General features: G+C 43.5%; 1 protein-coding gene across 1 annotated transcript in view; it reads right to left on the reverse strand.

Annotated features, from left to right (window-relative positions):
• RPS6KA4 (ribosomal protein S6 kinase A4) overlaps window positions 1–12,600 on the reverse strand; it is a 227,766-nt gene that overhangs the window by 92,962 nt on the left and 122,204 nt on the right. The window contains exons 7-11 of the mRNA XM_078660503.1: window positions 9,455–9,558; window positions 8,938–9,088; window positions 6,399–6,560; window positions 4,838–4,960; window positions 3,762–3,895 (exon numbers count right to left, since the gene is read on the reverse strand). Of these exons, the coding sequence (XP_078516629.1) occupies window positions 3,762–3,895; window positions 4,838–4,960; window positions 6,399–6,560; window positions 8,938–9,088; window positions 9,455–9,558 (674 nt within the window). The remainder of the gene's footprint in view (window positions 1–3,761; window positions 3,896–4,837; window positions 4,961–6,398; window positions 6,561–8,937; window positions 9,089–9,454; window positions 9,559–12,600) is intronic.

Genomic DNA, 12,600 nt, shown 5'->3' on the forward strand with positions numbered 1-12,600 from the left:
CTCTGTTCGCGGAGGTTGCGGAGTTTTAGCACTCCGCGGAGCTCGCTGAGTTCTGAAAAACTTCACTCTACGGATTGTTTTGCTCACTTGTGACCGTCAACAGTAAGTTGGCGAGCACAAGTGAGGAAAATCCAACTTTAGATCGCTTCCCAGTGAGATTTCTCTACATAGGTGGTCACAGCAGGTCGCTACCGCTCGCATTGAGAAACCTTCCGTTCACGTTGAGGAAGCTGCCGCTCAAGTACAACTTCTACTTAAGCAGCATAAAGTAGCAGCGCCCTCTTGCGCTGCAAGTGATGCCCTTCATTCTGATTTTACAGTGTGGGACAAACACCCAGCTCACGGAACTCCACGTAGTTTGGCAGTAGTTTTTTTGTACTTTGTAGTGCCAGCGTTCCAAAGGGGATGGGCGTTACATAAGTCTTGTTGATAATTCTGTTCTGTACATCATGGCGGATACCAAAAAGCTGTAGCCATGTATGGAGCCCCAGCACCAGGCATGCAGTGATCTGTCTTTGGGCAATCTACAACACTGTGGGAAGCCTTGATGCATGGATTGAAAGTGAGGTACAGTGAGACCTAAATTGCTCCCCGTTTTGCTATTTTTGTGCCTGAAACACATTCTCGTAGGGATTACCAAGAGCAGTCACCAGCATGTGATAACTGACAACAGTCAGTTTATTTGTTCAGACACACAGCTTCAGGATGAAACTTCTTTAGTCGGCGAAATGGTCTTCTATAATTGAGAAAAGAATGTAAAGTACTTTTCAGCCCATAAAAACGTTCTGTTGGTGCTGCAACCATCAGAGTTATGAAATGTAAAATAAACGACACATTGCTCTTCATTTCAGTACAGGCATTGATTTGATGTAATACGCCCCAAAAACAATCAGTCCATTTTCTCATGGACATCTTTAGGACTTTTCAAGTCAACTAAGAACTCAGTCCTTACTTTCATATTCTGTGTCATTTGTCTTTATGTGAGGCAACAATACAGCATAATGTTAACCTCAAATAAGGTATTTTTTTATATAACAGTGGAGTTTTCAGCGCAATTCATTTTGAATGTATTCATTTTAAAGGTGCAGATACCACCTTGTTGGAACATCAATTTCAGATGTGCACTAATAGATACTGTACAGTTAAAATGATATATTTACAGTTCCATTAGCAGTGAGTTGCTGGCATTGACCCTGTTTTTACAGTATTCATAAATTGACAGATTATATGTCTAGCACTCGTTTGTGCAGTGTCTAGGGTTGTGGTTATGCGACCATTTCGGAATTACTTATTTGGAGTCTTTGGGTGCGTGCAACCAAGATCTTGAAGTGCCAGGAACAGCATCTAGTTTACGCTTTAAATATGTGATAGCTCCTGGTCAATGCAGAAAACCTGAGACCCTGCGGCACAAATCTCAGTTTCGACCCGTCCTCTGTCTCAATAGCTGTCACTCTTAACTGGTGCTTTTTGGGTAAATGCTGAAGGCTAGTCAATGTTTTCCATTGCTGACAGGCACACCTCTTAAACAGGTCAACAGAATTAGCAATAGCCTGGCTGCTTCAGCCTCAAACCTTTTTCTTGACAACAGCAATCTTCTGCTTGTCTGTTCTAGAGGGCAGCTTGTGGAGACACTACAGTTCACTGACTTTGTATGAGCTGGGTAATTGATGGAGTCCAGCACGCCTATCACCGAATGGAGGTGTGATCCTCAGATGAAGGGCAAAACCTATGCTTAACCTCAGCAATAAACGACTTTGATATGGGTACAATCTTGATCAAGTCACCACCTATTTGTAGAGGCTTTTGATGGTATAGTGTGAAGGGTGAAAGTGTCATGCAAGAAACAGGAGCCCTCGACACAGGCGTGCTATCTTGTGAATAGTAGAACAGTGTGAGCTTTTTCCCTTCCTGTAGGGTTATATCAAGAAAGCGAAAAGCTGAACCTCAGTAGAGTCTGCCTCCTCTGAAGATACTTTGTAGTTCATGTCCTAGGCATATGGTTGGACCAAAAGAGTCTTTATTTCTAAAGCTGAATCCTTGAGGTAGATGTTCAACTCCAGCTGATCCTGCTCTCCACTTCCATTTGCGGGTGGAAGAAGGATCCTTTTTGAAGATGAAAACCAGCTTTCCGCAATGCAGCCATTTTGGGATGCATTTTTCAGCATGACTGAGATTCTACTTTAGCACAATGGACTTTCAGAATCAAACGCGCCAGTCACCATGTCTGCCTCAAGGCCAATAGTCTTGATACAATATCAGCTTTTCAATCCTACACTGAATATATTTGTCCCATGAGCCTATCAGCACAGGAAGTTGGCTTCAAGGGGTTTACTAGCTACAAACCGAACTAGGGAACGGCTGTAATGTATCTGCGCAGACTCTGCTTCTTGAAATATGTCTGAAGTCTCAGCTTTATAATTGGTGGTTGTTTCCTGTTGTATAGTTTTAGAAAACTAATTGCACCTTGGTATGAATTTCATTGCATAAAATGTCCAGCAGTGTTCTCTCTGCATTTAGAGTCTGAACATAATAGAAACCAGACACTGAGAATCTTGGTGGACTATTGGATTATACAATTTACACATCTTTTAAATGTATTACTCCACAATTGAGGATAGCCCAATTTCAGAAAAAATCATAAAAGGTATTTTGTTCCCCCTTAAAAAAGGAGACAAAAGCAAACAAATAAGCAATGTAAGAGTCATTCTCAACGACCTGTGCTACTGAGTCCGGAAGTTCAAAAGTTAAACGCTTAGGAACTTTGGTCACTTCAGAGATGCATCTTCTTAGATGCATCTTCTCTTTGTCTCCCAGACCTTCTCATGCTTTCGAACCAGAAGATACGAAGATGGCGTTGAGCACTATGGTTTTTGGATCAAGGTTATCTCGAGTCACTTTAACACTGATGAGAAATGCAGACAATATATGTTTAATAGCAAGATGCTATTCTGAGCAGGATAATGGAGAGCATCCGTAAACGATATTTACATTTCAAGTCACTGGGTGTTATTTTTGATAATTAAAGATAAGAAAAATACTGCTGATCAAACTCAGCAGTCGAATGACCAACTAATCCATGCTGTCAACTGCCCCGAAAGTGGGAATGCCAATTGCCTTCTGGCACACTTAAAATTCTTCAAAATTTGTTGTTTAAAAAATAAAACCATGGACATGATTTCAAAGAGATGAGTTTCTATTGAAATGGGTATGTACAAAAAATGTAAGCGATACAGAAATCTCGACGGCACACTGTAGGCACAAAGATGATTTAGTAAGATTGAGCCTGCAAGGGAGAGGAGGGGGCCTTCATCACTTAATTAGTATGTGCAACCCTTCTAGACAAAAGTCTTTGTTCGTTAGTTCAACCAATTATCACAGACAGTGAATAGCTATATATCGGTGCAAACGATCTATACATGGGAGGAAGATTTTAAGTCTCAGTAAAAAAAGAAATGGCAGAGTGTGATTTCACCAAAAGCTGTTTCCACTTTAAAGGTACAAGGGCGCTTTATGAAAAAACGAGAAAAGTAATACAAAAATTCTCTCAAAAGTAGAGCATGAGCTGTAACAGTAGGGACCTGTGAGGGCTGAAGAGACCCTCAATAAATTGATGATCACACTGGAACAGACCTCATTGCTACCATAGAGGCGGGGTGGAACAAGAGGCAAAAGCAGCAACCACACCCATCAGCATTCACGTTCACCGGTCAATCTGGGCCACCTGCGTGTGAATGCCCTTTCCACTGGTGTTGCACACTCACCTATTGCTGAGGATCTTGACAGCGTACTCGGTGCCTGTAGAGCGATGCCGACACTTCCTGCAGACTGAGAAGCTGCCCTCACCCAGCGCAGGTTCTTTCATGTCCAGGTCATATTGCTGGAAAAAGGCAGAGTCCTGGGAGACAAACATTTAAAAGTCGTCTGAGTAGTCCTCGTCATTTTGGGACATATGGGGCAGGCGACCCAAGTGTATCGTATATTTTCTCTTTCTGCATTTGAGCTCTTTTCCACCTTTGACAACATTTCTTGTGTGCATGGAAAATCCCTGAAACAATTGCTGAAGCGTGCTCTGCACAAGCACCAATGATTCCAAGATGGCTAATGCAATTCCAATTGGGATGAAGGACGACAGAAGGACCAGTCATTTAAGGCGGTAAATCAGATAAGTAACAGGAGAGTCAACCAATCATTCAGACTCCACTAACCATGGAAGAGGCTTGTTGACCAATCAAGAAAAGGAAGGGTCCTTTCTTATACTCAGTGGTTGAATACTCACCCTGATATATTATGGCACTCTGAAGCCTACTCCCCTGGCATTTTTTCAAAGAGCCACACACACAGCCAATCAATGTTCAGTCTTTTTTCTAGCACACTTTCCAGCCACATAGTCCTGAGCTGCCATTTGGGCAAGCAGTTTTTTGCATTAAGTGGAAAGACACAGATGGTCACATTAGCCATCTTGGAATCATTGGTGCGTATGGAAAGCCAGCTTCAGGCTACCTTACAAAAGAAACCTTCCCCACCTTCACTGTGATGGACTGTGGTACACTATAATGACAGGGTTCAAGTTCACTGATCAGGGACTATTTCCAAGTTGGATGCTACCAAAATGTAACTGCTTCTAACCTGGTAGATTTGAAACAGGATTGCTTCACCACTTTCCATGCATTTCTCTTTTCCTACAGTCCTTTACTAACAGCTTTCCACACACCACGCGGTCTCATTTCACATCCCTCACACATCTGTCCCATCACCACCTCTCCTCATCGGATTCCCATGTCAACATTCTCTTTTCTCCCCTCTCAATTCTTTGTGGTCTCCTGATATGCTCAAATACCTTCATCATGGCGCTGCGAGCCACCGCCGCGCTGCCCGGGCGCTCCGAGTTCATCAGATCCATAATGTCAGTCATAACAGCATTGCAGGTGAAGAGCACTGAGGGGGCGATGAAGGAGTATCCCTGGAAGAGAAAGGGAGAGTTAATGAGCATTACAGGCACAACTTTGTGTAGTTAAGCACAGTGCTAGGTGGGCGAGATACCTAAAGGAGTAGCATTGTTTAACAATTTGGTACTTGCCATTTTCCAATTTTTCGTCTAATGCCTAATATTTTGCCCAAAACACTTCCTGAATGTTAAGACAGATTCTTGGTATTTATGTAGTTGGGTGCATTATTGCTGAGCCCTGGAGGCTGTTGAGGTAATGCGATTGCCCAAGGTCTGTACTGCGATCAGAACTTTCACACCATTTCCTGGGCATTGCAATGGTGGCCCGTGAGATTTGGTGCCAGATTGCCATGTAGAGGACTCGTTTCATGTTGGCCAGTGATAACATGGATGGTGCAAACTCTGCAGTCGACTTCTTAATGTGGCGCTATTGTGTGTCATACTTTGTATACTCACTGAAGACTCATTTATACGATTGTGATTCTGAACCTATAGATTCTCGGTCTTGAGAGGTAACCATAAAAATATCTTAGGCTTGAAGAAGTTCTGGATATAAAGCGAATAGCACAGACTGGATTTTGTAAATGAAGGAGGAACCATTCTACATGAAATTTTAACGCATGAAGAATTGCCAATAAAGATATTATTTTTCAATACTCCTGCAACAGGCATTACAGTGACTGAACACTTGAGTGACATCAGACTGTGCGACTTACTTACACGATAGTTGGATGTTTCCTCTGTCATCTTGGTCTTATTTATGCTGGTCTTAATTTTTGTGACTAGCTTAAACGTACATGGGAAGCTAACTCAGGGAGTGCACCAGTTGATTACACTGTGGAGTACACTGGGGCTCTGATGCTGTAACCATTTTTGCCCATTTATACTGTTGTGGAGTGCAAAATATATCAGTGGGAGTTCACTGCACAAGGTTAGTTTGCATAATGTTAAACAGAGCACATCAAGGTTATTAAAGAGAGGCTCAGATCATTCTTGCAGTTAGTGCTCCATGCCTAAAATTTTCCTCAGTGGACATGATCGACCGTGGAGCTGGAAGCCAGATATTTCGTACCTCACTTAGGGTCTAGATTTGTGGTGGTTTACAGTATTTTGAAGCCTCCTAGTCAAGCACTGATGCCTAGTAAGCATGAAAAAAGAATATTTTTTGTGTTGGTGGCAACTATAGAAAGCCTGAGAGGGTTTTGCAGTTGACATCTCAAGAAGAGACACTGCAGTAGTAGATCTAGCTAAGGCAGTGTGTGCAGGGTAAAGGAGAGGTTAAAAACAAGTCTTTCTAGACGTAAAAGGAAATTAAGCAACTAGGAAGCCGATAAAGATGGCTATGTCTTGGATCCCCAAGTTTGAGAAGATAAACAAAGATCACTCACTGAGACATTACATTATATTAAATGCAAGACGATCTGCCCCATAATAAATGCACAGAAAATCTGACCTGGAAGACTCTGTCCATATTCGGGGGTGTCCCTGCAGGAGAGTAGATGGGGTCGAGGTTGGTAAATTCCTCTGCAAAGTTGCTAACATCCATCTCGCTACGAATTGCAGGCTTGAATGGCGCAGCCACTTTCTTTGCGGCCAAGTCACTCCAGCTGAGTCCCTGCCAGTCACCAGAGGGTAGGAAAGAGAAAATATTGCAATGTCTTCTTTGTAAGTGAGATAACACTTTAAGTTAGGTAAAACATCATTGCATGAGATGAAAAACAGAAAGGGACAGTAGACAGATTAGAATAATACTGGTGGTCGCGCAAATGAGTGAAAGAAAGTGAAAAGTATGATCGTAGAAAAAACAAAGAAGTTAGAGTAAGTAAGAAAATAAGCAAAGAGCAGCCATAAATTCGAAAGAGAGACTGAAGCTGTAGATGCATGCCAAGAAACAAATGGCAACCAAAAACAAGGACTTCTGGCCAAAATTGAAATCCTAGGCACTAATATCAAATATGACTCCACCACCATGATAAAGGGTAGGCAAATATGGCCTAGGTTTGCAAAAGAAATAAGACTTTTGGAATGATGTCTTGTCCTTAGCAGCTTTACTCTGTATCAAAAGATTACATAAGTGGGTGGTAATGTTGGTACTTCATAAGCCAAGACATATCATTCTCCTTCCTTCCTAGACATTAGCTCTGAACATCAGCACAGAACAAGTCTATGAAAGGACTACCAGAAATAACTCCACCAAATGTCTGCAGGAGATTCACAAAATAACTTGAAAAGTGAGCAGACGTTATCTGTGGCTGAATTGCTAGAGTTGTCCTGCCAGCATACTGCATATTACAGGATTAATTTATAGATATTGCATCTGGTGTGCATTAATGGGCTAATCGACTAAGTCCACGGATCACCCAGGTTCTGACATATTCCAGATTCTAGCAGCTCCCATTACCCTAAAGCCAGTCCAAGCAACTTACCAAGTTAACAGCATGGCATCTGGCAACCAATTATGAATAGATTCCAATGGAAAAGCTGCCCTTCGTTGCAAAGAACAAAGCAAGGTGATTGAGAGGAACATATTTGAATTCGAGGGTGGTTGTACTATACAGCCATCAATTAAGTATGGGGCTGAATGGAAGAGAGTTAAATATTGTAACAGTTTAAGAGTGGTCGCAGTATGAGAAGTAGCTGGAAATAAATAAACACAATGGTGACAGACCCACTGATAAAAATAGGTGCTGGTGCAAGTACTAAATTTAGAGAAACCTATAGAGATCAATAGTGCACAAAGGTCACTTGGCTGCAACTGCAACACTGCCCTTGCCAGCAGGTAAAAACAAGATCCTACTAAGCTGTTTTTTTCTTAGGATTGACAGATAAGGTAGGGCACAAACCCTCAGACATTGGTGTACTTTGCAAGGATCGAAGTCACAAATATTTCCAGGCCAGAGAGCCAGTCAAACTAGGAATGCATTACGCTTTGGCGGGCAGAACAGCCGCAAACACTGAAACTTTAACCGTCTTTTCTACCAATCGCTATAATACAGTAAGGGTGGTGGAGAGGTTGAAGGATAAAATAATGGAAGAAGAAAAGACATGCAGACAGAAACTAAGAGTTAAGAGGAAAGACATGGCTGAAAGAGGAGATGAAGGATATACACAGGAGAAAAAAGGGGATATAAGAAATAGGGGAGGGGCTAAAAAGAGACAGAGAAATATAAAGAAACAAACATACAAATAGGAGAAAAATAAGAAAGGAAGGTTGATGGAAAGAGCAGAAATGCGAAAGACGGAGATGTGTAGAGGGGTGATAGAGCGGTAGATAGATAAATGAAGAAACATTTTTCATAATTTAAACACATAGGCTCTTGGAAATATTTCTTGAATAAAAGCATATTTTCAGTATATTATTGATTACGGCACAAAGTAAAAACAATATCTGTAATGCCTAAGCCTCAGTACCAACGAAAGCTGAAGAGCTCGAAGGCTCTGCAATATAAATAACCACAAGGAATAAAAAAATGTTAGCTCTCTTTCAAGTCTACTTTTTTTGGCTTGGGTAGAGCATTTTTTGGAAAACAATTTACTGCGCTCGAGAAGTTCAGTGTAAATGCTCCTCTAGATGAGAAGAGGGAATCGAAGAATTCAGGAACTCTGCCTCCCCAGCTTTGCATAACAAATTGCTGAAACGGACACAAGTTTAAAGTGATGCTATGAGAGCGAGAAATCTTGAGCACCTATCACACCACTCCACAAGACTAAGACCTTAACCTGACACAGAGCCATGTAGACACCTTCCCTTCTCAACTTTACTTAGAACAGCCGTTTCTATTATCCTAGTCTAGCCCCTTCAACAACCCGCTTATGATCAGAACGAAGAAGGGACTTGTAATAATGTGCCCCTCAGGACTGTATTCTTCATAGATTCACAGTCTGCAAAATATAACTGGAGAACTGAAGTGCTTCAGAGGGTTTATCATTTTCCAGCTTAACTTGATCATTCATTCCACCTCGCCTCCACCTCAGCGTCCTACCATCCTCACCTTGAAAAAGGGATGATTCTTGATGTCTTCGGCCCCCCGAGGTCCCGATCCCAGACGCTTCTTTGGGTCCTTGTTGAGCAGTTTTTGCAAGAGGTCCCGCGCAACAAAGCCAATCATGGAAGGGAATGGCGGGTTACTCTTGAGGATGCGTCTGCATAGAGTAGAGAAACACAGGCGTTGGCAGCCGTCACAATAACACCAGAAACATAGTCCAGCTCAAAACAAGTTCTCAAAATTTGCAAGAAAACTTAATTTCTAGTGACTATGGTCTAAAGAGATATTACTTTTTATTGTAAAAGGGATGAAACTTTTATACTAGACACTATTATCTATTGCAAGGTGAATAGTTTATTCCCTTACAGTGCAATCTACTGGGAGATGAAACCTTTATTGCCAGAGAGGACATGCTATTGCCAGATAAGGTCTTTATTCCTAATGACTTCGATATACTGGGAGACGCATCATTTGTTTCTGGAGATAATTAAATATAGCAAACCCCTCTTTTTGCTTGCCTCACCTGGACACCTCGCTCTGCGTGTTCTTCTCTCCTTCCAGCGTGAACGGGGATGCTCCTGTCAGCAGCTCAAACATCAGGATTCCCAAACTCCACCAATCTACAGACTTTAGACAAAGAAGACAGTAGTGTGAGAAAGGCATCTGCGCACCCATACCACGTGAATTTTGCACATTTGGGCCCACTTATGTTATTCATTCAAATATGTGGCAAGAACTGTAGAGCATCCCTCAGCTGGTGGCAGCACACCAGTATAGGTTTCTATGTAATTACTAATGTTGCCCAGCCCCCAAAGAGATTAGTTGAGTCCAGAGTAAGGAGAGGAAGATGGTGCACTGTTTGGTTATTCAGAGTGCGGATACGCTATCGGAACCAGAGCACTTAGGGCTGTGTGACTGAGGAGAATGTTTCTGATTTTCTGTGGTTAGGAGTGAGATAAATAGCTCTCCCTTTCACTGTGTACTCGTTCCTTCACCAAATCACCCTCTTTACATGCTCTCAGTCTGTGCTCTGAGGACACAAGCAGTTTTGTATGTAATTCTTCTTGAGCAACTGATGTCCTACAGTTTTGCAGGGTCAGAGGAAATGGGTATGGGGAAAAATAAGCAGGCCAAACCATCGGTTGGCATGGAAAGCCTTCTTCTGGCACTGGACAGGGGGACTTTCCTGCCTTAAATTGGTATCATGGCAAGTCACCGGAAAGGTGACATAGGGTGTTTGATTTCTCCTCCATGAACATGACAATTAAGCATGTCCTCTGAGGGTCTACACGTTTACGTGGATTTTGACTCTAGAGACGGACTCTGAGGTCAAGGAGTCATGCAAAGTGCAGTCCTCTTATACAGAGAGCGGTTGCTGCACTCTCTACTCAGCCTGTGACGGACGGATGATGGGGGCAGCATTAATCTATAGTCTGGTGAGCCTGTAACCTTCGGAGGGTCTGCTTACCGGCTTCCTCCTTGTAAAGAGTGTTCAGTCTCCCTTACATGTGTTCTTTTAATGCCCATCATTTCTGCGGTATGGGTGTTGAGTGTGTGTTCACTGGATAAGAATGGATTGGTGAGCAATTGCGTTCAATGTAAACTGACCTGGTATCTGTTCTGCCAAATATTCTAGCCCCCATGTGTACCTCCACAATCCCTACAAAAGCTTGACGGTTTGTAGTAGGTGACTAGCTCTTACATGTGGATGCAGGCTTTTCCTGCCTTGAGTGATACTCCTGTAGCCAGGGCCCCCTTGCCTGGAGTTAGTTAACATTTTGTCCCAGGGAATAGCAAACACAGGTGCCAAGAGACAGGCCATTTTTTTAAAGAAAGCAGCCTGACCCGAAGATGGCGGCTGTCTGCAGTGTTCGAGAAGCGTTTTACCTTCTCCTGTGGAGCTGCAATGCTAATTACTGAAATTGTGGACAATTAAATATTACTAAAGCTGTACGTGCTGGCTATTAGGAATGTTTCTACACTAATCAGAGTACAACAGCGTGATGATCTTCCTCAGAACGGGGCCTGACCCTAAGATGGCGCCCGTGATTTAGATGTCGGCAAAATCAATCAGCAATACAGCCGTCTGTAATTGCTGCAACGCAGAGCTCCTTTTAACCCTTCCTTGTCACACCAAATCACGGGGCATTCTGTTAATACTAGCAGCCTGGCACCAGATTATCCTGCATTGTGCCGGTGCCCTTTGCAACTTTCATGGAGCTCATCCTTTTAGGTCTCAGTTCCCACTTTTTAGAAGCATTGAGCCAGGCACCTGACAGTCACCCAAGCATGTAGGAGATTCCATTGTTTGTCACTGGGATATAAATGGCATTGTATGCATTGCAGCTGAACCACATGTGAATGGATACCAGCCCGGTTCGCCTATCCTATTGCTAGATGAATCCAAGATGGCCGACTGGTGAGGAGCTCTGGCCGGAAGCTCACTGGATGGAATCTATGACGATGCCCCCTGGGTGGACACCAACATTGTTTATACCCTCTGCGGAGACCGAGCAACCTTGGCTGATGCCCGGTGGAGCTGTCCTATGCAGCTATAGAGGAGTCTGTCCCCTTGGCCGTCACCTACCCAGCCGGTCATCTGAATTGGCTCCCCGTTTGTGTCTCTTTGCCTCCCCCTTCGATGGAACTAGGACGACACCCCCTGGGTGGACCCCAAAACTGTTTTTACCTACCGTGGAGCCCGAGCAACCTTGGCCGATGCCTGGTGGAGCTGTCCTATACAGCTATAGAGGAGTCTTGCCCCTTGGCCGTCATCTACCCAGCCAGTCATCTGACATGTTTTTTCCTCGTCTCCCCGTTCGTGTATCCTTCCCTCCCCCTCTTCCTCCTCCCCCTGTTATTCTTTGATTGAAATTGATGTAACTAAGTAACCTGTAACTCGCTGATTCAACTGATATAGGTATGTATCCTGTAACTCGCTGAGCCTCATGTAAAGCGCTCCGATACCTCCGGGTCTAGCCAGCACTATATAAAACTTTGCAAATAGAAAAAAAAAATAAAGTCTCCCCTTGCAGCAATCACAGAATGAATATGCAGGAAATATGTTATGTTATGTTATATTGAGTTTGTGTAGCGCACGGCTACTCTAAAAGAGTGTCCCGGTGCTTTCCACAGGCAGCTCGGTGTAGAATAACACAACAAGGAACAACAGATACTAAGAAAAAAAGAAAAAAAAAAACACCAGAAAAAAGCCTAAAGGTTAAAAAGCCAAGTCTTCAGGCTCTTCCTGAACTGAAGCAGATTGGAGGTGCTGCGTAGCGCCAGCGGAAGCGAGTTCCACAACTGGGGAGCCTTGAAGCTGAAGGAGCGCCCCCCAATGCGGGCCTTCCTCACACGCGGGACCACGGCATTAAAGAGAGATTCGGACCGCAGTGAGCGGGCTGGGCGATATAAGGCCAATCTTCACTGTAGGTATCCAGCACCTAAACCAAACAATGCTTTGTGCATCAGCGTCAGGGATTTAAACATGATCCGCTTCCGGATAGGCAGCCAATGAAGCGTATGCAGCAACCCAGAAGCTCGTGCTCGCCTATGCAGGCCAAAAATGGTGCGGGCAGCAGAATTTTGTGCCACCTGCAGGCGCTGGACCAAATAATCAGGAAGGCCAAGGAAAAGGGCGATGGCGTAATCCAACCTGGATCCAATGAG

The sequence above is a fragment of the Lissotriton helveticus genome, chromosome 9, assembly GCF_964261635.1.
Source record: "Lissotriton helveticus chromosome 9, aLisHel1.1, whole genome shotgun sequence".
In the NCBI taxonomy this organism is placed as follows: Eukaryota; Metazoa; Chordata; class Amphibia; order Caudata; family Salamandridae; genus Lissotriton; species Lissotriton helveticus.